This window comes from Rhinatrema bivittatum, chromosome 5 (assembly GCF_901001135.1).
Source record: "Rhinatrema bivittatum chromosome 5, aRhiBiv1.1, whole genome shotgun sequence".
Taxonomy (NCBI): domain Eukaryota; kingdom Metazoa; phylum Chordata; class Amphibia; order Gymnophiona; family Rhinatrematidae; genus Rhinatrema; species Rhinatrema bivittatum.
This window is the reverse complement of record NC_042619.1, coordinates 181016369-181041579: the sequence shown is the minus strand read 5'-3', so window position 1 is coordinate 181041579 and position 25211 is coordinate 181016369. Positions and strand designations below refer to the sequence as shown.

General features: G+C 45.7%; 1 protein-coding gene and 1 long non-coding RNA gene across 9 annotated transcripts in view; one reads left to right on the top strand and one right to left on the bottom strand.

Annotated features, from left to right (window-relative positions):
- The window catches only part of LOC115092292, a 47427-nt gene extending 26594 nt beyond the window's left edge, over positions 1-20833 (bottom strand). Inside the window, exon 1 of one of the 2 annotated variants that reach the window (XR_003856972.1) lies at positions 20736-20833. This is a non-coding gene — a long non-coding RNA (uncharacterized LOC115092292). Of the gene's footprint in view, positions 1-20486; positions 20591-20735 lie in introns of those variants that run through there. The other variant, XR_003856973.1, reaches the window with a different exon arrangement.
- A 177-nt stretch (positions 20834-21010) lies between these two features.
- The window catches only part of RBM26 (RNA binding motif protein 26), a 349016-nt gene continuing 344815 nt past the window's right edge, over positions 21011-25211 (top strand). For all 7 annotated transcript variants that reach the window (XR_003856971.1, XM_029603056.1, XM_029603054.1 and 4 more), the window contains exon 1: positions 21011-21551. Coding sequence is in view for 6 of the 7 variants with exons in the window: in XM_029603056.1 (XP_029458916.1) it covers positions 21493-21551 (59 nt within the window). In the remaining variant the exon portion in view is untranslated. The remainder of the gene's footprint in view (positions 21552-25211) is intronic.

Sequence of the window (25211 nt, the reverse complement as noted above, 5' to 3'; positions counted from 1 at the left end):
TGTTGATTGCAAGTATTAAGCCAAGTGGTAAATTCCTGAAAAACTTCTATGGATCCAGTCCAAAATAAAATGATATCGTCAATGTATCTTCTCCAGACAGGTATATATTGACTGAAAGGATTGTTCGTATAAATCCAGTTATCCTCAAAATGTCCCATGTATAGATTGGCTATATCTGGGGCCATCGTGGCACCCATAGCGGTGCCACAAATCTGTTGATAATATTTGCCCTCCCATGCAAAGAAATTTTTTGTTAGAGCTAACCTTGTGAGCGCTTCCAAAAAGGATGAGAGAATCCGGTGAGGTCGTGGTCTCACTTCAAAAAATGAGGTGGCAATTTCAATAGCTTGTTCCTGGGGAATGTTTGTGTATAACGCTTCCACATCTAAAGTGACCAAAAACATAGATGAAAGGTCTACTTGATCATCACGATATTCTTCAAGGAATTGTATCAGATGTTGCGAGTCGCGTATATATGATTTCAATGCAGATACACAGGGGGCAAGAAAAAAATCTACAAATTGTGAAAGGGGTTCTAGGAGAGAACCTCTGCTGGAAACTATCGGACGTCCCGGAGGGTTGGTGATGTTTTTATGGATTTTAGGTAGGGTGTAAAAAACTGGGACATAAATACTTCAACTTCAGCGTATTGAAAATTTGTTGCTAGAGACATTGTTTTTGAATCCTGCATTGCCCCAATGAGAGACATTCACTGTGGGCTTCGGAATACTTTGGCTCTGAATTCTGCACTGCCCCAATGAGAAGAAATCACTGCGGGCTTTAGAACACTCCAAAAAAAAACAAAAAAAACAGGCTGCAAATGATCGAGAAGACCGGACGGCTCAATAAGTATATTGTGCACGTTGACAAAGGCTTGCTGATGCAGTCCTGTTTCCATTAAATTATTACTTTAAATGATTATTCTAATTCTGACATAGACGGTGTGATAAGTTAATAAGTGTGGCGATACCTTTTGTGTTTTTTTGTTAGTTTCGACAGGGTCGCGATTTTTTTGCTCTTTGTTTGGTTGCTGGGTCCTATTCTTCACCAGGTTCAACTTAGTCCTTCGTTACAGACCTGCCGGGAAGAATATCAAGGCGGACGCTTTATCACGTGTCTTTGAGTCTACAGAAGGTACTGAGGAACCGCGGTCCATCGTTGAGCCATCCCACATCCTCCTGTCTACTACCACGACCAACCCTCCCGGGAAAACCCTGGTTCTGCCGCACTTGCAGAAACAGGTGCTGGCCTGGGCTCACGACTCCCGCTGTTCTGGGCATCCTGGACAATCCCGGACCTTACAAAGCCTGCACCGATATTATTGGTGGCCTAAAGTCAATAAGGATGTCCGGGCATACGTGGAGTTCTGCCAGTCATGTGCTCACCACAAGAGGATCCCTGGTTCGACCCCGGGCTTACTCCAGCCCTTACCAGCGCCTGCAGAACCTTGGACTTACGTGGCAACCGACTTTGTGGTCGACCTGCCACTATCTAGTGGCAACACAGTCATATGGGTGGTCGTTGACCGGTTTAGTAAAATGGTACACTTTGTGCCACTCCCAGGGTTGCTGTCTGCTCCCCAGCTGGCCCAGCTGTTCGTTCAGCATATCTTTCGGCTGCATGACCTACCTAGAAGCATCCTGTCCGATAGAGGGCCTCAATTTACTGCCAAGTTTTGGAGGGCCCTTTGCCAAAAGTTTGATGTTAGCTTAGACTATACGTTGGCGTACCATCCCCAGTCTAATGGTTTTGCGGAGAGGACAAACCAGACGTTGAAACAATTTCTCCGACTCTACGTCAACGAGAAACAGGATGATTGGGCCAGCCTGCTGCCCTGGGTAGAGGTCGCGCTTAATTCTCACCTCTCCATGGCTACCGGATCCTCGCCGTTTCAGGTAGGGTATGGGAAGCAGCCACACCCGCCGCTGCCAGTTCCCATCTTAGTGACGTCCCCGGTAGCTCAACTCTCGGCAGATGAGTTACACCGCCTGTGGACCTCCACACGACGTGCACTGGTCCAAGCCAGTCAAGCCGCTAAAAAGTACACAGACCAGCGAAGAAGGCCTTATCCTCCCGTTCAGGCCAGGCCAAAAGGTATGGCTAAGTACTCAGTACATCCGCCTGAAACTGCCATCAGTGCAACTGGCCCCACGTTTTATTGGACTTTTTCCTATCATTCGTCAGGTTGGTGCCGTTTCGTATCAGCTTCGTCTGCCGCCTTCCCTCAAGATACAAACACATTCCATGTGTCCCTCCTGAAGCCCTTGGTGTTGTCATGGCCCTCCAGCACGCCTCCGACTCCCCAACCTATTGCCTCCGAGGATGACTTCACATATCAAGTCCGCGAGGTCTTGGACATAAGAAAGCATGGGAAAAAATGGGAGTACCTGCTAGCGTGGGAGGGGTTCGGCCCCGAGGAAAACACCTGGGAGCCATTGGCAAACATCCTGGACCGGTGCTTGCTGGAGCAATTTCACAGAGACCATCCGTCTAAACCCAGGCCTCCGGGAAGGCACCCTAAAGAGGGAGGTACTGTTGTGTCCCGCGCCTGCGGCAGTCCTCGGGCACGGACCCCTACCTCGTCCTCGTGACCGGACCGCCGGCGGCAGCATCGGGGCAGATTACCCGGCGTCCAGGCCTGGTGCCCCTGCGTGTCGGCGCGGGCCTCCGGGTTAGCCGTCGGGTCTGGAGCCATCCCTGCTCTTCCCTCGCGGCAGCTGCTGCTTTCCTCCGCAGTCTGGGATCAAAGATGGCCACTGCCATCTTAGGCACGAGGCTGCGCCTCCTCACCAGATTTAAAGGGACCTCATCCCTTCAAGTGCTCTCAGCTGATTCCTATCCACAGGGCCAGAGGAAGTATAAAAGGAGACTTCCTCTGACCATTCCTTGACTTGGCAACATCCTATGTTGGTCAGGTCTGCTTGCTTCGGTGAGTTCCAGTATCTTGATTCCTTGTTCCTGTTTCGTCTTGGTGTTCCTGACTTCGGATCGGCTAGCGGTGATTCCTGGTATTGACTTTGGATTGGCAAGCGGTGATTCTCTGGTGTGTGACTTCGGACTGGCAAGTGGTGATCCCTCGGTGTGTGACCTTGGACTGGTAAGAGACGACCCTCTGGCACTTGACCTTGGACTTCTTCCTGACCATAGTCTCCCCTTTTTGATGTGTCGTGCTTTGAATGTGTGCCCAGCAGTTTACATGCTCCTTGCTTCATACCTGCATCATACAGCGCCGTGCACGTAGAAGCGGGTTGAGTCATGGAAGCATCATGCGTCCGTTGCTTTGAAGCTGAATGGAGGGTTTCTTTAGGCTTAGAAAGCCTGATACCCTTCGACGCATCTCCTTTTCCGTGTGATGCACCCTCCAATGTCGGAGCCCCGACTTGTTTTAAGGGTAGGTTCGGCTTATGGGATCCTGATGGGAGATTACGGTGCACTGCAGAGGGGTCTACTGATGAAGCCCTTTTTGTGTGGGCCTTACCCAACATCGCCGGTCCCGGCGATGAGTGGACGGAGGTCGGTGGAGCATAGGAGCCGGTCCGTAGGCGCTCTATCTTCGCTGCCCTGTGCCGCTGGGCCCGGGGAGACATGTGGCAGCAGTCTCTACAAGATTGGTTGTGTTCCGGGCCTAGGCACAGGTAGCAGTATGTCCATCCGTTAAGGACATAATTTTGCCACTTTGGCAATATCTGAATCCCGACGGCTTGGGAGCCATCTGGCATTCAATTCGATGAAATATTGAGAAGAAAAAACGATGAAAAATCTTCCGTGAGGAAAAAATCGTGTGAGGAGAAAAAAACCCCGCGTGCGATCGGCTCCCAGAAAAAAAAAGAAACCGAGGAGAAGAGGGAACCGCGCGGGAACACCACCGCGCAGCCGCACAGAGTCAAAGCTCTGTTACTAGCTGAGGACACTCCGCCTACCTCGGGTCGCGACGCTTCCCAGACAGCACGGCTAAGTCAGCCCTGCTATCGACGGGAAAATAATAAAAATGAATTAAGATAAATAAAATATATAAATGTTCATACATGCCTTACATTGGCCTCACAGTACAAACGGTAAGTAATAGTGCTTCACTGTCCCAACAGTCGTCAAATTAGCCCTACCCCTTGGGTAACTGTGTGCTGCTTTGAAATAAGATACTTCTCATATATGTCATGGGGTGCCCAGCTGGGGTTAGGATATACCATCATAGATGTGGTACAGGACTGTACAGCTGGACGAAGGCTGGTCTTCTGCCTAGCCTGCCCCACATGTTGAGCCCTTGGGTTCTTGGTGCCAGTAGGGTTTAGCTGGATGAGGTGGGACAGGCTGGAAAGGTTGGACAAGATAGAGCAGGCACAAGCTGGAACTTGAGATCATACACATGCTGGATATTGTGTGCAGAGACTGAAAGCAGAGGTCTGGGTATGGAACAGGCAGGCAGCTAAGGATTGGATACTGGAACAGGCTGGACAAGATTGTACAGGATTCTAAGCAGGGACTAGGACTGGATACAGACACAGACTTGGAGAAGATATTGTGTAGGAACTGGATATGGACACAGGCTTGTTCAGGATACGGAGAAGAGACTGGAACTGGATAGACTGGGGCAAGGCAAGGCAGGGAATAGATACTGGGAACTGGACTGAGCAGGGCAAGACCAGACAAGACAGACCAAAACAGGACTGGACAAGGACGAGACAAGACAATACAGTATAATAAACACTGAAGCCTGAAGGCAGCAATACTGAAGGCCTGGAGGCTGCTAAGCATAAAACCCAAAAGCCACTAGGTGAGGAGAGGTCCGAATGAGCCACAGAGCAAGATACAAGGAGACAGAAGGCCTGAAGGCAACAAGGCAAGGTGAAGCCTAGATAGGCTGCAAGACAAGGAGCCAGATACAAGAAGGCCCAGAAGCCACAAGGCATGGCGCAAGCTACGAGCAGCCAGGTCAGAGAGCCAAGGGTAACTCCATGAAGAGGCATCTAGGTTCTAGTAAGGCAAGGTTAAATGGGGCTGGAACTTGGGTGTGGTGTGAGCAGCAAGGCGGAGCTTGGCAAGGTTGGAGGTGAAGCTCACTGAGGACCCCTTTTGGAGAAGAGGCTGCACCACAGGCTGAGTCAGGTGATCAGTGAGCAGATGGCTCGGGTAGCTAGGAACAGAGCTCATTGGAGGTGTCATAGCAGACAGGATCAGGGCACGGGTGAGGCTGTATGGCAGGCTAAACTGTGATAATAAAATTTAATAAAAAGAAGAAATAAGGTTAAAAAATCAACACATTTTTATGAATAATATATTAGAAGAATATTGTAAATGAAATGGTAATAGTTAGTAAAAAATGGGGGTGGGGATAAAAGGAAAAAGGGAGAAGAGAACAGAGGGAGAGAAGTTGGAAAACAGGGAAAGAGGCAAGTGGAAAACAAGAAGAGAAGGGAGTATAATCAAAATGTGAACTGTGTAGACCTATATTGCTTAAATGGAGGAGAAAGTAAACAATTCATCAGCTTAACTGTACATATTCCATTTAAACTTTAAAATTACAAAGCATTTTTAATTAAGTAGAGATGCGATTAATAATGAAAGGGACGACCATACATAACAGCTGTTTTTTCACATGGATCATCTCCCTTTACAGTTGCTTTGTAATCCACTTTAAGGTAATATCTACAAACACTGTCTGAAAAATAGGCCAAGTGCAAGGCTTCCACTATCTGTTTATTGTTTTTGGAAGCTTTCTTTTATTAGAAAGCTAGTAAGACGACTGAATGTAGGATTTTCAATGAATTGTATTTTTTATGTAACAGTTTGTTATGCAGGTTTTAAGGACTGTATTTTATATTAAAGTTGTGATCTGCCAAGCATAACGGAGTAACTATTAACAGAATATAAATATTTGAAGAAATTGAAGAAACATTTTGTGCTGTCTTCAGCTTACAGAAACCCTAATTGTATTTAGAGTGCTGTGATTTAAAAAACATCACAACTGTGCACTATTACTTTTATCATCCATAAAGTAAAATCTTTTAAATTCTAAAGTCTAAAAAATCACTATTTAGATGTAATTAAAATGAAACCAAAAAACAAGTGAGCACAGCAGGACTATTTGCAAATCAGAAACAGCTCCTGCAAACTGCCAGCATGCTTGGACTCACTGCACACAATTGCCATATGAAAAAAAAAAAAGACACTCTACAAATGTGCCATATTTAAAGGTCAGCTGGCTGATTGATGGCTTGCACTAAGGGTGGAGGTACTGCCAAAAAAACCCCCAAGGGGCAGATTTTAAAACGTATGCGCGCAGCCTATATTTTGTGCGTGCTACTACTCGGCGCGCACAAACGTACGCTCGATTTTATAACAAGCACGTGCAGCCTCCACCCTTCAGAAACCACTCTTCGGGTTTCACATGTTTTTTTTTATACTCAGTTTATTTATGTGCATAAAACACAGTTTTATGTACATAGGTCACTTTGAAAATTAAGTCCTATCAGCACAAACTGTATAAATGCTTTGGGGTTAATTATTCCAACTGTCTGCATAGACTAAAACGTAATTACCTGTGGAGTTTACACCAAATTTTCAAAGAGAAAGTATGTACAAATTTTCCTTTTGAAAATTATCCTACCTAAATGTCCCCCTCCCCTCCCCTCTCCACCCTCTTTTTGCAGTCCTCCCTTCCCTAATTTCCTCTTCTTTGTCTTCTGTGCCGGAAAACCTCCAACCTAGTCCCTTTCCCTTCTGTTTCTTCCAAGCAGGCATATTCTTTAGTTAGAATCAGTGATTCCTTAAAATGTTCTGGATTATGCTAAAATTTCTGTACTAGACGATTACGTTCTTGTGTTTTTTTTTGAATGACAATTCATTAGCAATGTTATGTATATCGTATAGTACCCGATGCATAAGTAGATTGCATCTAACAGTAGTCTTGTTGAAACTATGGTGAAAAAAGCAAAAAAAGTTGGGGGCAGATTTTAAAGGCCCGGCAGTGCATGTAAAGCCCCATGACGCGTGTAAGTTCTGCGGCTTGAAAAAATGGGCGGTCCAGGGACAGGGCGTGGCCAGAGGCCTCTGCAGGATTTTACGCAGATGTAAAATCCTAAATGTATGTGTACTGGGATGCCCTGTACATTTTCAAAGTCCACACTGAAGACTGTAGCCCAAATTTTCAGGCACTTTGTACAGGTGTGCAGACCAAGAAATGTTTAGTTAGTGGTAGGTTCTCATCCGAATTCTGTTTTGTGGTGGGTTCTTTCATTTCTGTGAATATTGCAAACTAAAAACAAAATTTCAGTTTTTATTTAAAAAATGACATGAAATATAGACTATATCACTGATATTGTTTATTTTGTTTCAAATGAAAACACATCTCTAGTACTATCTGTGCATATATATATATATATATATATATATATTCTCAATGATCTGGAAAGGAATACGACGAGTGAGGTTATCAAATTTGCGGACGATACAAAATTACTCAGAGTAGTTAAATCACAAGCGGATTGTGATACATTACAGGAGGACCTTGCAAGACTGGAAGATTGGGCATCCAAATGGCAGATGAAATTTAATGTGGACAAGTGCAAGGTGATGCATATAGGGAAAAATAACCCTTGCTGTAGTTACACGATGTTAGGTTCCATATTGGGAGCTACCACCCAGGAAAAAGATCTAGGCATCATAGTGGATAACACTTTAAAATCATCGGCTTAGTGTGCTGCAGCAGTCAAAAAAGCAAACAGAATGTTAGGAAGGGAATGGTTAATAAAACAGAAAATGTCATAATGCCTCTATATCGCTCCATGGTGAGACCGCACCTTGAATACTGTGTACAATTCTGGTCGCCACATCTCAAAAAAGATATAGTTACAATGGAGAAGGTACAGAGAAGGGCAACCAAAATGATAAAGGGGATGGAACAGCTCCCCTATGAGGAAAGGCTGAAGAGGTTAGGGCTGTTCAGCTTGGAGAAGAGACGGCTGAGGGGGGATATGATAGAGGTCTTTAAGATCACGAGAGGTCTTGAACGAGTAGATGTGACTCAGGTTATTTACACTTTCTAAAATAGAAGGACTAGGAGGCATTCCATGAAGTTAGCAAGAAGCACATTTAAGACTAATCGGAGAAAAATTCTTTTTCACTCAATGCACAATAAAGCTCTGGAATTTGTTGCCAGAGGATGTGGTTAGTGTATTTTATGCTCTGCCTCTGCAGTTCCTACCATACTGATTGGCTACTCACTGCAGGCTGTTGCGGCTCTCCACACAGCAATTTGTAAATGACCTTCATAGGAGATAATTTAAGTCAGTTATAAAGTCTGCTAATACAGGAAAATTGGTTCTTACCTGCTTATTTTCATTCCTGTAATTCCTCAGATCAGTCCAGACCACTGCACTCCCACCAGCAGATGGAGGCAGAGAAAAAAAAAACTTCGAGGCACGGCTATATAACACCAGTGCCACTTGCAGCTCCTCAGTATTGGTTAATCCCCAAGCAAAAAAAAACCACACCACTGAAACTAACTTTAAAGAACCTTAAATATCTATTCACCCCGAACAAGGCGAACATCAAAAAACAGGAGGTTGATAATAACCTGGATTAAATAATCAAATAATGAAATTAATGGAACAGTTTTGTACAAGAGAAAGGAATGTGTTTTGTTTTTATGAACAGGACTTGCATGAGAGACAGAAGCAGTTTGTGTAGAGAGCTGTTTCCAGCTCAAGGCCTAGTATACCAGATAACAGTATTTTTGACATCATTAGTTTAGGTATAGGGTTGAGTAATTCTCCATTCCAAATAAGGGAGCTATCCTAAAACAAAAGAGGAAAAAACCCGAAAAAACGCTGTCAGCCATACATGTACATAATGTTTCTTGTATTAGGGAAGGAGAAGGGCGAGAGAGCAGAACAGGCTAGGTAGTACTTCACTGTTAGATGCACTATGCTTCTAAGAAAGACTAATTATATATTCATTTTTTGCATTTTACTAATAAAGATTATTCATTAAGACAAGAAGCTGTGACTTATTACTGAAAGGCAGGCCTTCTGCCCCAGAGCATAGGCTCTGTTATTGAACTCTCTGTGTGCTTGAAGAACACAGATAATGATCCTTTGAAATCCCGGAGTATGCCAGCACTCTAGTAATGAACATAATTGGTGACCCGAGACGTGATTACTCGCCATGGAGGATATCGAGCTGGCTCTGAATAAGGATCCCTTCCAGCTGACAATGGAAGATGTCTATGACATCTCCTCCGTGATCGGCAGGGATCTGCTGAAGATTGGAGGCGACTCGCAGGGGCAGGCCGTCAGAGTCTCCGAGTTGCAGTTTAAAATCATCCACGTTCTGGAACTGCCGGAAGCCCTGGTGAACCACTGCAGCCTGAACAAGGAGGAAGAGCTGAGACTGGAAAGAGTCAATCTGAAGATGGAGCGACCGTCGAAGGAAGGGGCGAGAGGTAATAAGGGGCAGCCAAACCTTGTAATAGATAGAGATTTGGTTTCAGTTCCGGCACAGGCAGAAACGCTTACACAGGTAGAAGAAAAGCAGATTGGGAATTCTGACAATGTATGCCAGTCTCCAAACGCTCAGCAGGAGACTTTAGCTTCCCTAGCTCCCACTGTACCTCCCGATGCTCTCCCTCTCTTTCCCCCTCCATCCTACACTATTGTATTTCCCGCTGTACAGACACAAAGACAAGTCACTAGCTTTCATGTAACGGCAGCAGCTGGATATACTCCTATTTTAGCCTCTGGCTATCAGCACAATGACCCAGCCTCTTTAAAACCTTTAGACAAGTGTTTAAGAACAATTGAGGGACAGAATGAAAAGTGTTGTGAGACAACAGCAGATGGGGTAGATGCCCCAGTGGCACATAATACCCCAGTATCACACAATACCAGGTTTAGGAAAAGGGGGGTGCCTGGCAATGTTCCGTCACATCTTATTGCCCCTGCCATTGCTTTCTTTGCAGTAGTAGAACACTGCTTTGCTCTGCTGCCCTTACACAAATGTGTCATGATTCCCATTGTGTGTGTTATGTCAAACTTCTATTCCTAACCAGGTCACATTTCTCTGAGAGAGATACGCTTCAGGTAATGAATATTACGTGATGAGATTGAGGTAAGCGAAGACCGAGCACTCGCTATCTGAGTATATTTTTTTGCAGGTATTTTCATTTAATTTTTGCTGAATTTTTGTTTCATTACTGACTGTTACATAGTTGCTTAAAATTGGTAATTTGTTTTTTCCAAAGCATTCTACATTTACAGCATTAGTTTGTGAATTGAAAGTTACAAGCATTATTTATTTATTTATTTGTTGAGTTTTATATACCTTCGTTCGGTGAAGCCATCACAATGGTTTACAAGAGTCAAACGGTAGTTAGTATCTTAACATATGCGAAGTAAGGATACAGCAGGATACATATTATATTCGAAAATGAACGGTTAAAAGGGATCGGAGTGGGTAAGGATTAAAGGAAGGGGATAGGAAGTATTACTAAGTATCAGGCAGTTTTTTTCTTCCCAGAGTTTCCCCCCCCCCCTCTTATGAGAGCAAAGAGAAATTAAAAGATTTTCTTTGGCCACTTGTCCAGCAAACTTAAAGAAAGCTTATTCAGAAGTGATACTAGCTCGTTTGCCTGTATAGAGTTAACTGTGTTGGAAATTAAGAAGTATGAGACATACAGAGTTCTGAGATGAGATAAAATTCCTTTCTTTCTGCTTTTCGCCTTTAGCTATCTGCATTCCTGCCTCCTGCTAAGCTATTGTAAGACATAAGATTTTAAAAGGCTATGAGTGTTTCAGAATTAAAAAGAATGCCCAGTTTTCTGGAGTTATTATAACATGTTTAACTGTACTAGTTTAATGTTCTAACACAGTTTACTGAACCAAAACTAAACACTGTAGATTTTAGGGGAACATATATAAAATACAATTTGATTGCTGAAGAAGCACTTACTAGTGTTAGTTTAAAACTTGAAAGGACAAGGCAATTAAGGGTTAACAACAGAGACGAATAGCAGCGGAGAGAAGGGGGGTGAGGGGGGGGGGTGGCTAGTGTAGGAGTGCAGAACAGCGTTTCTCAAAAGAAGAAAACTCCATTTTAATGAATTAATCCTTTAAGTTTAGAAACAGATTTGTGAATTTAAAGATATTAAGAATAATAATAGCTTTGATCTAGCAAGAATGTTTTACACCTAAAACACCCCCCTAAGCCTTTTTGTTGCAAATCCAAATTGATTCTATCAAATTGCTTTTATGTCAAAACGACAAATACGCACTAACAATGATTTGCTGTTTAAAAACTAAAGCTAAGTACTAATCTACACCATGACTAGTGGTAGCGCCTCCCAGGGGTATAACAATAGACAAAAAAATAACTTCATGACTGCTATTTGCTGAATTAATGATATTAGAATGTTTATTTCACTGTAATCATTACTTTAATTTTGTTGTATGCCAGACTTTATATTTTTCCAGGTAAATAACAGATGAAACGCTTGAAGATGAAATTTTTCCCAGTTTCTTTTTAATTTTTAAAACAGTTTTTAAATCTGAATTTTGTTTTATTCTGGATCAATCCAAATATTTCCCAAACACTTTTTGATTTAATTTTTGAGCTCAAATATGTGTTAAGTGTTGTCTGTCTTGTGAATGAATGAATGAATGTGTCAGTTCAGTGAAATATATGTTTTTATATAAATGTCTGGACACTTAAGTTGTTTGTGGTCCTGACTATTGCATGTTAACTATTAATTTCAATTTATTTGCTCTTATATTAAGTTTTTGATCCATAAACACACACATCTCACTTAAAGAATTAAGAGGCTATGCTTAGATGTCAAAGAAATTCACCATACTGAGAGAACTGAATACGCCATTGATTTTCAGAAATCATCCCATCCTTTCCATGCCTTTGCCACAGAAGACATCTTGCACCCTTCATTATATGAACTGAAGCCGCTTTTTGCCTGATTTTATCTTTGTTTTGCTCTAGATGATTGTTTCCCTTGCTTTTATGACCCTTTGCTCAAAGATTGCAATCAGTATTATCCTTTATTACAGGGGTCAGGAACCTTTTTGGCTGAGAGAGCCATAAACGCCACATATTTTAAAATGTAATTCCATGAGAGCCATACAATATGTTTAAAACTAAATACAAGTAAATGTGTGCATTTTATGTAAGATCACACTTTTAAAGTACAATAAGTCTCTGAAAATATTACACCAGGCCTTAAGACACCAATACATCTCCTATTAGGAAAACGGACCAAGTCAGGCTGCTATAGAGTCCTACACAGAAACTACACGCCAGCAGAAAACCTCACCTGAATCACGTGCTGTCCCTCACCTAACATAGAATAAAGAGACCAAAACGCATAACAAGAAGCATGCAGACAAAAACTGAATTGGAAACTGCAACAAGCCAGAGTCTCTGTATGCAGTGTAACAAAGGAAAAAAGAAACATCACACATCCTTATAAAACAAATCAAGAAATATAAAATCATCAGCAGTAAAACTGTACTAACAAAAAGAACATATTTCGAAACAGCTGATGAGTGGAATATCCAATAATTAAAAACTCATATAAAACATTTCCAGATACCAACAAAATATTTCAAAATAGCAGACACAAAGATCCAGTAATGAAAAATAATAAGGATACAAAAATTTTTTTGCTCTGCATACCTGGGAACGTTTGATATCCAGGTGTCCTGAGATTGTTCTGAATTAGCAGGAGGTGGGGTGGTTTGCTTGGAACTTTCTCCTCTCTCAGTCACATACCAGCGCTCTCTCTCACACTGGCTCTCAATGACACACCCATACACACATGCTCTCAGTCACTCACATATACAAATGTTTTTTCTCTCTCACTTATATAGGCTCTTAATTACACATTTACACACATGCTGTCTATCTTTTCACGCTTACACACACACAGGCTTTCAATCACATAAATACATGCTGTCTTTTTCTCTCACACACAGACTCTCATTCACATGCTTACAAACATGTCCTCTCTTTCTCTCATTTACACACAGGCTCTCAATCACATACTCACATGCTCCCTCACCTAAATCAGCTCTCAATCACACACAGACACACATGGTCTCTCTCTCTCATTTAAACACAGGCTCTCAATCACATACTCACATGCTCCCTCACCTAAATCAGCTCTCAATCACACAGACACACATGGTCTCTCTCTCTCATTTAAACACAGGCTCTCAATCACATACTCACATGCTCCATCACCTAAACCAGCTGTCAATCAGACACAGACACACATGATCTCTCTCTTACTTATACACACAGGCTCTTAATCATACATACACATGATCTCTCTCACACACAAAGGATCTCAATCATACACACATACTCTTTCAAACAAACAGGTTTTCAATTACAAACTTACACATACAGGTTCCCAATGGTAAACTTACATTCATGCTCTCTCTCTCACAGGCAGGATCTCAATCACAGACATACTCTCTTTCACATATACAGGCTCTCAATCATTCACATACATGCAATCTCTCACTCACACACACAGGATCTCAAACACACATGCTTGCTCGCTCATTCACTCTCTCTCTCCCCCTTCCCCCCCCCCCCCCCCGGGAACTCGCGGCAGCAGCAGCTACCTCCCAACGCTAACCTCCTTCATTTTCAGCCCTCGCGGAGGCGAAGGCAGAGTCCCATCGGCCGCGGTTGAAGATTTTCATTTTCCTCCGAGCCGCGCTGCAGTCTTCTTCCTGGACACTAGCGTGCCTGCGCGGGTCTTCCCGCGCAGGCACCCGATGCTCTCCACTTCCTCTTCCGGGCCGCGGGAAGAAGAGAGCACCGGCGTGCTCTCTTCTTCCCGCGGGCCGGAAGAGGAAGTGGAGAGCATCGGGTGCCTGCGCGGGAAGACCCGCGCAGGCACCCGATGACGCCAGCGCTGGCACCCGGCTGACACCCAATGACTCCCGCGCAGGCACCCGGATGACTCCAGTCGGCGTGCTCTCTTCTCCTCCCCCCCGCGGCCCGGAAGAGGAAGTGGAGAGCATCGGGTGCTGCGCGGTGGTCTCTTCTTCCCGCGCAGGCACCCGATGCTCTCCACTTCCTCTTCCGGGCCGCGGGGGGGGGGGGGGGGGGGGGAGGAGAAGAGAGCACGCCGGTGCCGCTGACTCCAGCTGTCCTGCCGCGTTCCGCCCGGGCTGACAGCATTTTAAGCCCGGGTGGCGGAGGACCGGGGAGCAGCTGGGTCAGCGGGGAACCGCGAAGTATGGCGACACTTGTCTGCGAGCCAGATGCAGCCCTCAAAAGAGCCATATCTGGCTCGCGAGCCATGGGTTCCCGACCCCTGCTTTATTAGATGCACTTAGTTATACTTCATGGTTACCTTTTGCTCAACCCGCAGTAGCTGCTGAATTAGGAATGGCTATTAGAAGAATGCAATCAGTAGTGATTGTAGTGAAAGCTTTGCAACAAACTGTTGACTTACTATTGTTTCTATGTATAACCAACATGGCTTAGATTATATGCTTGCAGCACAAGGTGGCTTATGCACTATTTTAAACAGTTCAGAGTATTTTGAGAGAGGATTAAGAGTGCCGGTGGGACACTCTTTTCCTGGTTCTCTAGATTAAGCAGTCATTTGCGAGATGCTTACTGCTATGTTTCTGTCTCCCATGCCTTTGTTTGTTTTGTCCTATGCTTTACCTAGATACTGTTTTCCTTGTTTTATGAACTGATAGGTATCTATTTGCAGATGCCATTATTTAGATTTCCAAATTCCTGATCAGTCTGAATTAATGCAGCTTTTATTAGTGTTTGCAGCATTTTAAAGTTAGTCTGATCACATATAGGGTTCAAGAGGGATCAAGAGGGGTATATAATTCTTTCTACCTTTTCTTGTTTTATTTTACTGACTTTCTTCACTTTCCTGTGCAGGGACTTGCCCAGATTTAGTAGCCTTACAAAGACTATTTTATATGTGGACCCAAAGCATACAGAGCACTTCAGATCAAGTGTTTTATCCTACACACACATTATCTGAATTTGGCTGTAATAATAAATGTTTATTCTGCAGACATAATTGCAACACTCATTAGATTTCCTTAAATCCTAACAAAACCTCCCTATTATCCATTATAGGGATCATTCTATTAGTTACATGAATTCCTTTTCCAATTTATGGTACAATGGTTTATGAATTTGAATATGCTTTTAACAAAACTAATAATGAATTATCACAGCCATATGTATCCCAATGCAAAGTATTTGTTATTGTAAAAGGACAAGGTTGTGTTTCCATTGATGATAATTTTGAATTAGTAATGGATTTGGTCTACTTGGTGGGAAAAATTGGAAAACTGGCTCACATCTTTAGAGGGAATTGGTAAGGGTTTCTTGTGGTTTGCTCTGGTGTGATAGCAGTGTGAATGTATTTGCCTACCTGTTTATTGTTTTTGGGCCTAAAATGTCCCCTATTACTTTGAATACAGTCAACTTTCAGAGGTCACGCATGACACAGAACCTCTATGCTTCTCTTCATGTTGATAAGGACGGGTAAGATCAGAGTATGCCCTCTGACAACCTAAGACAGTGGCATGGCCCTGAGTGTGATGATTGCCCCAATCATTAAGAGGGAAATAATTAATGGCTGCTTCAGGAGAAAGCTACTTCATGTTAAGAAGTAACTGGAAGAAGAAGGCCTGATGCAGAATAAGATGAGAAAGGTGCCAAGAAAGTCAAAAAGTTGCTGAGCGGGCAGAGAATGTGTGATGTCTGAGAGACGCGTGAGGGAAATGTACCAGCAACGTAAGAGAATATGAGAGCCATGTTTAACAGCCCAAAAGAGGGTAATGCAAATTTAAAACAATGCTATGTTTACTCCCATAAGGAAACACAATCTCATTATTTCTTTGTATAAGACTTGGTTAGCCCGCCACTAGGATAGATAATGCTAGATTTGTGCCATGTGGTATGAATAATTAGTAGTGCTAATTCTTCAAGAGGGGAATGATAATAACCTGGATTAAATAATCAAATAATGAAATTAATGGAACAGTTTTGTACAAGAGAAAGGAATGTGTTTTGTTTTTATGAACAGGCCTTGCATGAGACACAGAAGCAGTTTGTGTAGAGAGCTGTTTCCAGTATACCAGATAACAGTATTTTTTGACATCATTAGTTTAGGTAAAGGTTGAGTAATTCTCCATTCCAAATAAGGGAGCTATCCCAAAACAAAAGAGGAAAAAAACCTGAAAAAACAGTTAGCCATACATGAATATAATGTATCTTGTATTAGGGAAGCAGAAGAGCGAGAGAGCAGAACAGGCTAGGTAGTACTTCACTGTTAGATGCACCATGCTTCTAAGAAAGACTAATTATATATTCATTTCTTGCATTTTACCAATAAAGATTATTCATTAAGACAAGAAGTTGTGACTTATTACAGAACACAGATAATGATCCTTTGAAATCCCGGAGTATGGCAGCGCTCCGGTAATGAACAAGGGTCAGCCAATCTTTCGGCAGTCACGTCTGGGTGGGCCTCTGGACTGATCTGTGGTATTACAGGAACGAAAATTAGCAGGTAAGAACCAATTTTCCATTCCTGGACATACCCAGATCAGTCCAGACCAGTGGGATGTACCAAAGCCACACTACTCTGGGGGGGGGGGGGGGGGGGGAGGATCCCGAAAGACCCGCTCGAAGCACCCATTTCCCAAAATTGGAGTCCTCCGATGCTTTAACATCCAAGCAGTAATGCTTGGAGAAAGTATGCAGAGAGGGCCAAACCGTGCCTCTACATATCTCCTGTGGCGAAACCAGCTGGCACTCCGCCCAAGAGGCCGCTTGTGCCCACGTCGACTGCGCTATCAAGCCGTCCGGGACAGAGCGGCCGCTGCAAATGTATGCTGAAGCAATGGTCTCCTTCAGCCACCTAGACAGAGTGGCCTTGGACGCCTTGTCCCCTCACCTAGGATCACCAAACAGAACAAATAAATGATCTGATTTCCGGAAGGGATTGGTGATCTTCAAATAGCGTAATAGAATCCGACGCACATCGAACAAATGCAGGTCTCTATCCATTGTCGAATCGCGGGACCAGTCTGGGAAGCCAGGGAGCTCTACCGACTGATTAACATGAAATGCGAACACTACCTTAGGCAGAAAGGACCGCACCATGCGCAAGGACAATCTGTCTGCCGGAATCCACAAAAACGGATCCCTGCAGGACACAGCCTGAAATTCAAAAATGCGTCGCGCCGAACAAATAGCCACAAAGAAGACCATCCTCATGGTCAGGTCCTTGAGAGAAGCCTGACCCACTGGCTCAAAGGGCGGTACACATAAGGCCCGTAGGACGAGGTTCAAGTTCCACTCTGGGCATAGTTTCCGAACAGGTGGCTTCAAATGCTTGACCCCTTTGAGGAAGCGAACCACATCGGGATGGCAGACCAGGGATCTGCTGTCTATTCGTCCCCAAAACATCCCAGAGCGGGAACCTGAACCCGTAGGGACTTGTATGCCAGGCCCTTGGAGAGATCCTGCTGTAGAAAAGCCAGAATGTGAGGGATGGGCGCCGACCTCGGCTCGATCCCCTGTTGCGCACACAAGGACTAACACCGTCCACACTCGTACGTACGCCATGGAAGTGGAAGAGCGCCTGGCCTGCAGCAGCGTGGCAATCACAGGCTCTGAATACCCCCTCAGTTGCAGAAGCTGCCTCTCAAAAGCCAAGCCGCAAGAGAGAAGCGATCTCCCGACCTAAGAAGATGGGACCCTGACACAACAGGTCCAGTAAATGCGCCAGCTGTAAGGGCCCGTCCGTGGCTAGTCGTACCAGACCTGCAAACCAAGGGTGACGTGGCCACTCCGGAGCCACCAGCACTACCTGACCTCGGTGCTGTTCCACTTGTCTGAGGATTCGACCGATGAGAGGCCACGGATGAAAGGCGTACAGCAGAATCCCGGTCGGCCATTTGGACACCAGGGTGTCGAGAACTACCGACCCCATCTCCTTCCGTCAACTGAAAAAACGCATCGTCTTCGCGTTGAGTCGGGTCGCCATGAGGTCCAACTGGGGAGTCCCCCATCTGGCACAAAGGAGATTCCACGCCTCGCTGGACAGCTCCCACTCTCCTGGATCCAGCTGTTGCCTGCTGAGGACGTTGTCCATGCCTGCCACGTGTGAGGCAGCAATGCCCTCCAGATGGCGTTCGGCCCAGGCAAAGAGGAGATGAGCTTCTCGGGCTATGGCAGGGTTCTCTGTACCATCCTGGCAGTTGAGGTACTCCACTGTGGTGGCTTTGTCTGAAAACACTCGAACCCTCCGACCCTGCACTAGATCCAGAAATGCTTCCAATGCCCTGTGCACTGCCCTGGTTTCTAGGCGGTTGATGGACCAAGCTCGTTCTGACTCCAACCACACACCCTGTGCCGCTCTGCCCAGGTACACTGCACCCCAGCCTCAGAGGCTGGGGTGCAGTGTACCTGGGCAGAGACCGCTACGTCCACCTTGGGAGTCCGTAAGAGCTCCAAATGTTCTTCCGACAGCGGGTACAGCCTGGCCATGGCACGCCCTACCTTGAGGCTGCAAAGTAGGTTTAGACGCCAAAAGATGTCAGATTAGAATTATTTTTATTGGAGACGTATTCTTAAAAAGGGTTCTTTAAGAATACTTTGCTGCCTTCATGACTTTCTTAGATAGCCTACCCTCCTGCTTTGTTGGTCCTACCTTGAGGCTGGCCTCTGGGGCATCCCATTCCCTGCTGATGAGCTTCTGAATCTTCTTGGGAATTGGGAAAGCCGAGGGGGGTCCCCGCAGCCCATCCAGCACCGGGTTGACCTCTTGTGACAGTTTGAGCCCCAGTTCCTCTAGCACCTGGGGAATAAGGGGATGCAATTCCTCCTGCTTAAACAGATGGACTACTCGGGGCTGAGCCACCAGAGTTGTCCTGTGACCTCCGCTTAGCAGCCTTCCTGGCTAGAAAGGCTTCATGCATAACAGCACAAATTCTGGGGGAAAACCTCTGGGCCCCACATCATTGCTGCTGGAATCCGAAGATGTGTCCTTCGGGTCTCCCTGGCCCGGTTCTACCCCTGCTGGGGAAAGTGTGGGAGGGTCTTCCTGGGATCTCTTTCCCTGGGTCTCCACCGCACCCGGGGGCTTACCTTTCACACCCAAATTGCCCCCAGCCATGCGCTTGGGCTTTTTGGGCTTCTGACACTTGGCAGATGACCCCCCCCCCGCAGAACAGAAGGCACAGAGCCCTGGAGCTGCTTCCCCGACCCGGGGAGGCTCCGGGCACCAAGATGCTCCTCCCCTCCCAGCCGAGCACTGCCTGAAAATGGCCAGCCTCAGAGGAAAACCTCTGCAGTGAACAACACTGAAGGCAAGAATCCTAATTCTTTCAAAGTAAAAAAAAAATTAACAAAAAAATCCCCACAGGGGTACTTCCCATTAGGTGGAGCTGGAAGGGGACTTCGGGGTATTTGAGGGAGCCAGTCCCCTGGCTATCAAACCTCCCAGGAATCAACGGGCTCTACAGGCAGGGGTATCCAACCCCCGTTCACCCTGCTCGACCCAAGGGATGGCCCACGATCGCAACCTCACACCTCGGGGAGCCCTGCTAACACTCAGTCCACAGCTTCAGGATACATGACAATCAGCTGCTGGAGACAGGGAAACACTGAGGAGCTGCAAGTGGCACTGGTGTTATATAGCCATGCCTCAAAGTTTTTTTCTCTGCCTCCATCTGCTGGTGGGAGTGCATAACCCACTGGTCTGGACTGATCTGGGTATGTCCAGGAAATATGGTTATTTTTACAAAAAAATAAATAAAAATATATATGCATTTTTTGGAAATACAAAAGTATGTGCAAACCCTGTCCTAACCTGGACCAGTATCTTTAACCCTGCACATAGAGGGTGGGCAACTTGAAAAACCCCTCCCTTTGCTTCTCTCCAAACTGATGAGCATGGATTCTTACATAGATTATGTAAATACGTATTCTAGTATAAACAATTCCACCTTCACCCACTATTTACTACCTATGATCCAGTCTGTCTCGCCATCTCCTTTTCACCCCACACTCCCCTTCCTGTTCACTCCTGCCCCTTGTTCTTATATATGCTTCCCAACCTGATCTCATAAGAACATGCTATACTGGGTCAGACCAGGGGTCCATCAAGCCCAGCATCCTGTTTCCAACAGTGGCCAATCCAGACCATAAGAACCTGGCAAGTACCGAAACACTCGGGCGGATTTTAAAAGGATTTACGCGCGTAACCGCTCCTGCGCGCGCCGACCCTTATTCTCTATGAGGCACCAGGATTCCCCACTCTGATCCCCCTCTATCTTTCCCACGATATTCAACATGCGCCGCAACCTCCTCTCTTTCCCCTTAGCTCACAATACTAATCTATCTTTGGCATACCCCACTACAACCTAAACCCTAGACTTGATCAGGTGGAACAAAAAAAAAGGTTATTTTCCATCTACCTGCCGTTTTCTCAGAGTGTCTCTCTCTGGTGGAAACTGTGGATAAGGAAGATTTAGCAGGTTCAGAACAGTAGAGACAATAGTTCTGATGATAGATCAGAGCACCTGCGTCCCACATTTCGCAGCAGACGAATTTTATGCTCCGCCTCTACTGTTCCCTATCACTTTGATTGGTTGCCTATTGCAGACTCTGGCTAAGCACAAAACTTAAAAGAAAAGTCACTAACAATAGTAGAAAAATGCCCATACCACATTATCGTGTCACCCGATCTATAAAACGCAGATTAGGAAACAGAGAATAGGACAAGCGAGTAACAATACACACAGAGTTTATGCTAGAAATCACCCTATACACCAGTCTTGCTCAACTTCCGCAAGACGGGACGTAGCAGGTCCTAAAAACCTGACCACTAAGCGTCTGCGCAAGTTACGTCAACGCGTCACTTCTTTCGTCCAATCCCCTACAGTTTTTCAAGCTCTCGCGAGTTTTGAGACTGAACCTCTCGAGAGTTAGTGGTCGCCATCTTACCGTGGTGTATACTGCGGTTCAGGGGGGGAGTTGGTGGAAAAAAAAAAATCCCCTCCAAACGAACACTATTTGAGTACGGCGAGGCAGCGTTCCTGGTCTGTACGGTTTTTCTCTCCTTCTCACCCTCTCGGGCCGCCTCCTCTTTCCAGACCTCTATATCCGGCTGCACCGCCGGTGTCTTCTTTCCCAGGCGCTGAGCGCAGCACCCGCGCAACCCTGAACCTACCGGGAGACTCCCCGCGCGGGGGGAGCCGTCGCCGCCGCCGCTACCACCGTCCGCCCGAACCGCCTCTGCTACTACTGGTGCCGCCGTCACCGCCTGGCCCCTCTCCTCTCGCAGCGCGCCGAGGCCGAGGGGGAGGAGGCGGCGGCGGCGGCACCGGGAGTCGGGAGCAGCGCTCTCTCTCTCCTCCTTCCTCACCGTCTGACTGCAGACTCGATAGTGGCCGGAGCCGTGGCGGCAGCAGTAACTTCAGAATGATGATCGAAAACTTCGAGGCGCTCAAGAACTGGCTTTCTAAAACCCTGGAGCCTATGTAAGTAAGAGGAGGGGGCGGGGGTGAGAGTCGGTCATGCGGCTTCCGATGCGTATGTTCTGGCCCCGCCGGTGTTGGCTCCGGGCAGGTTGAGGATTGCTCCCGGTTACTGGATCTTGCCGTCCCACACAACCGTCGGGGCCAAAACGTTCCCCAGCTTATCCGACCGACAACGTGAGAGGTTTGAAAAAAATCATTGTCGTTATTTTATTAGTCGTGGTTTGGATCGCACTACTGCCGTCTTTTTTTTGTTTTTGTTTGTTTGTTTTGTTGAATCCGTTTCAGTTTTTCGGATGATCATTGTGTTGGGTTTAATTTCCTGGGGTTCATGCTAGTAATGTGTTAACACTCAGAAGTTCGATAAGGCAGCAGTGCTGGGAAAAAATGCTACGCTTTGTACTAGCCCCTCAACTCGCTCCCTTTTTTCTTTTCCTTACAACTAGGCCTGATTGTAAAAATTATAATATAAAATTGCCTGTGTAAGTAAAGTCTAAACTGTCTTCCCGCAGTCTTTTAGTTGATATTGGGTTTGGAATCTTTGAAAAGTAATGCAGAAGTTGGTGAGTCTTTCCTTAACTTGCAGTTTGTTCTGTTGTGATAGTAAGAATAATGAAGAATTAAACATAATTGCACTACTTGTACTTTTAATCACTTGATCTGCCCAGCAGCATATATGCACGACCCCTACACTGTCTTGTACCTTGCCTTATTTATTATTTTGATTTATCTCACACGTTTTCATTGGTAGCTCAAAGCAAGTTATATTCAGGTATGGAGGGTATTTCACTGTCCTCAGAGGATTTACTTATTTATTTATTATTTTTATATACCGACATTCGATCTCAATTGAGATATCACACTGGTTTACATTCAGGTACTGTAGGTATTTCTCTATCCCCAGAGGGCTTACAATCTAAGTTTTTGTATCTGAGGCAATGGAGGGTAAAGTGACTTGCCCGAGGTCACAAGGAGCTACAGCTGGACTCGAACCCTGGTCTCCTGGTTCATAGTCCACTGCTCTAACCACTAGGCTATTCTTCCTCCCTGCAGTTCGGGGGGGGGGGGGGGGGGGGGGGAGTTACTAAATTTACTATCCGAGGCTTTCCTGGTACGCGCACAGGCCACTCTCCTGGGCGCGCGATTCAGGAGGGTGGCCTATGCAAATTAGAGCCCGCGGTAAAAGGAGGCGCTAGGGACACTAACGCGTCCCTAGCGCCTCCTTTTTGACAGGAGTGGCGGCTGTCAGCGGGTTTGACAGCTGACACTCAATTTTGCCCGCATCTGTTGTCGAACCAGCTGATAGCCATGGGTTCGGAAAAAGGACACTGGCATAAGTCCGTCTTCTGACCTGAGGGCCAAATTTTTTAATTTTTAATTTTTTTTTTTTTTTACTTTTGGGGCCTCCGGTTTAATATCGCTATGATATTAAGTTGGAGCACTGTACTGTATCGGCCTGACAGCCAGTCATTAATTTCGGTCGGCACAGGGGAAGTGTACAGAAAAGCAGAAACATTTGTTTTTTTGTACACCCTCCCACTTAATATCAAATCGATATTAAGTCGGAGGCCCCAAAAGTAAAAAAAAAAATAAAAATTAAAATCTACCCACGGGTTGGAAGATGGAGGCTCAATTTTGCCAGTGTCCGTTTTCCGAACCAGTGGCTACCAGCGGCGGCTGTCAAACCCGCTGACAGCAGCCCCCGAAACTTCACAGAGAGAGTGGTGGATGCCTGGAATGCCCTTCCGGAGGAAGTGGTGAAGTCCAAAACTGTGAAGGACGTCAAAGGGGCGTGGGATAAACATTGTGGATCCATCAGGTCTAGAGGATGTGTATAAAGAGGAGGCAGCAAAACACTGCACGGAGCGGCAGTAGCCACAGAGGCATTCACGGAGCGGGATGCCAGTGGTTGGTGTTCCACCTTCACGGAGCGGAAGGATGGAGGGCTACCATCTCCAAATTAAATTAAAAAAAAACAAAAAAACATGGGTGGGCAAGAGTATATAAAATTAACAGAGAGTTCATAGGCTATAGGTATTACCAATAATTAGGCTTATTCAATATTTGTTGATAGTTAATGTGGCTTTCAATGCATACTTCACTTTCATTGTATATGCAGCATAGCTCTCTGCTTCAACGGCAAGGGAGAAGAAAAACTAATACTTCACGCATATCCAGCATAGCTCTCTGCTTCAACGGCAGGGGAGAAGAAAAACAACCAATAAGGGCTGAATAATATAGTCTGGTTAAACAAATAAGTATGGGTGTAGCTTGCTTGTTGCGGCGGTTACTACCACTAACTAATCAGGCTTGATATTTCATATTTCACTTGGATGCAACTCCATCACTGCTCTCTGCATTAATGGTGGGGGTGAAAGGGAAATAGAACCAAGGGTTGCTAAGAGCCAAGAGAAACAGATAAGTATGAAAGGAAAGAAGTGTGAAGCTTGCTGGGCAGACTAGATGGGCCGATTGATCTTCTTCTGCCGTAATTTCTATGTTTCTATGTTAAAGCAATAAGGGGATTAGTGCCTATTTAATCCGCATCCCATGCGGACTGAATGGGATAGCGCTCATCACATGCAAATGCATGTGAATGAGGCTATTACTCATTCACTCCGATTGCAAAAAAAAGTGTGAGTCGCTCAGCTATTAACGCCTGCCTGAGGGTATTGAAAAGAAGTACAGAAAAGCAGAAAAAAACTGCTTTTCTGTACTTCTTTTAAAAGTTTAAAAAAAAAAAACAAAACTCAGCTGGCTGCATTAAGAAGACCAACACCAATATGCTCAGTGTTGGTTTTCATAACCGGCCAGCTGCGTTATGAACACCAACGCTGATAAACTCTGCATTGGTTTTCATAACTGCAGTCTGCCAGTTATGGAAACCGGCGCCGCGTTTATCGGCATCGGTGTTCATAACGCAGCTGGCCGGTTATGAAAACCAACACTGAGCATATTGGTGTTGGTCTTCTTAATGCAGCCAGCTGAGTTTTGTTTTTTTTTTTAAACTTTTAAAAGAAGTACAGAAAAGCAGTTTTTTTTCTGCTTTTCTGTACTTTTCAATACACTCAGGGGTACATTTTCAAAAACAGCGTGCGCATACTTTTTTTCGCGCACCACGCGCGAACAAAATTACGCTGGATTTTATAAGATACGTGCAAATCTTATAAAATCCGGGGTCGGCGCGCACAAGGGGGTGCACATTTGTGCAACCTGCGCACGCCGAGCCCAGCACGCGCTGCCTGATCCCTCCGAGGCCGCTCCGAAATCGGGGGTGTGTCACGCCCCCGACACGCCTCCCGCCCTGAAATTCACGCCGCCCACCTGACACGCCCCTTTTGCAAAGCCCTGTGACTTGCGCGTGCCGCCGAGCCTATGCAAAATAGACTTGGCGCGCGCCAGTGGCATAGCCACGGGTGGGCCTGGGTGGGCAGGTGCCCACCCAACTTAGACCCAGGCCCTCCCAACTGGCACCGGAACTGCAAGGCTGTCGCGGGATCCCATCCCCGCGACAGCGAACAAGAGAACCCACGCCTCGCGCGCCATCACGGCACACATGGGGAAGCGCTGCTGCGGCCGTATGGCCAACCGGTCTTCCTGTTCGGGGGAGGGGGGGGTGGAAGCGCCGTGCGCGCAGCTTCCGCTTCCTCCCCCCAATGCAGG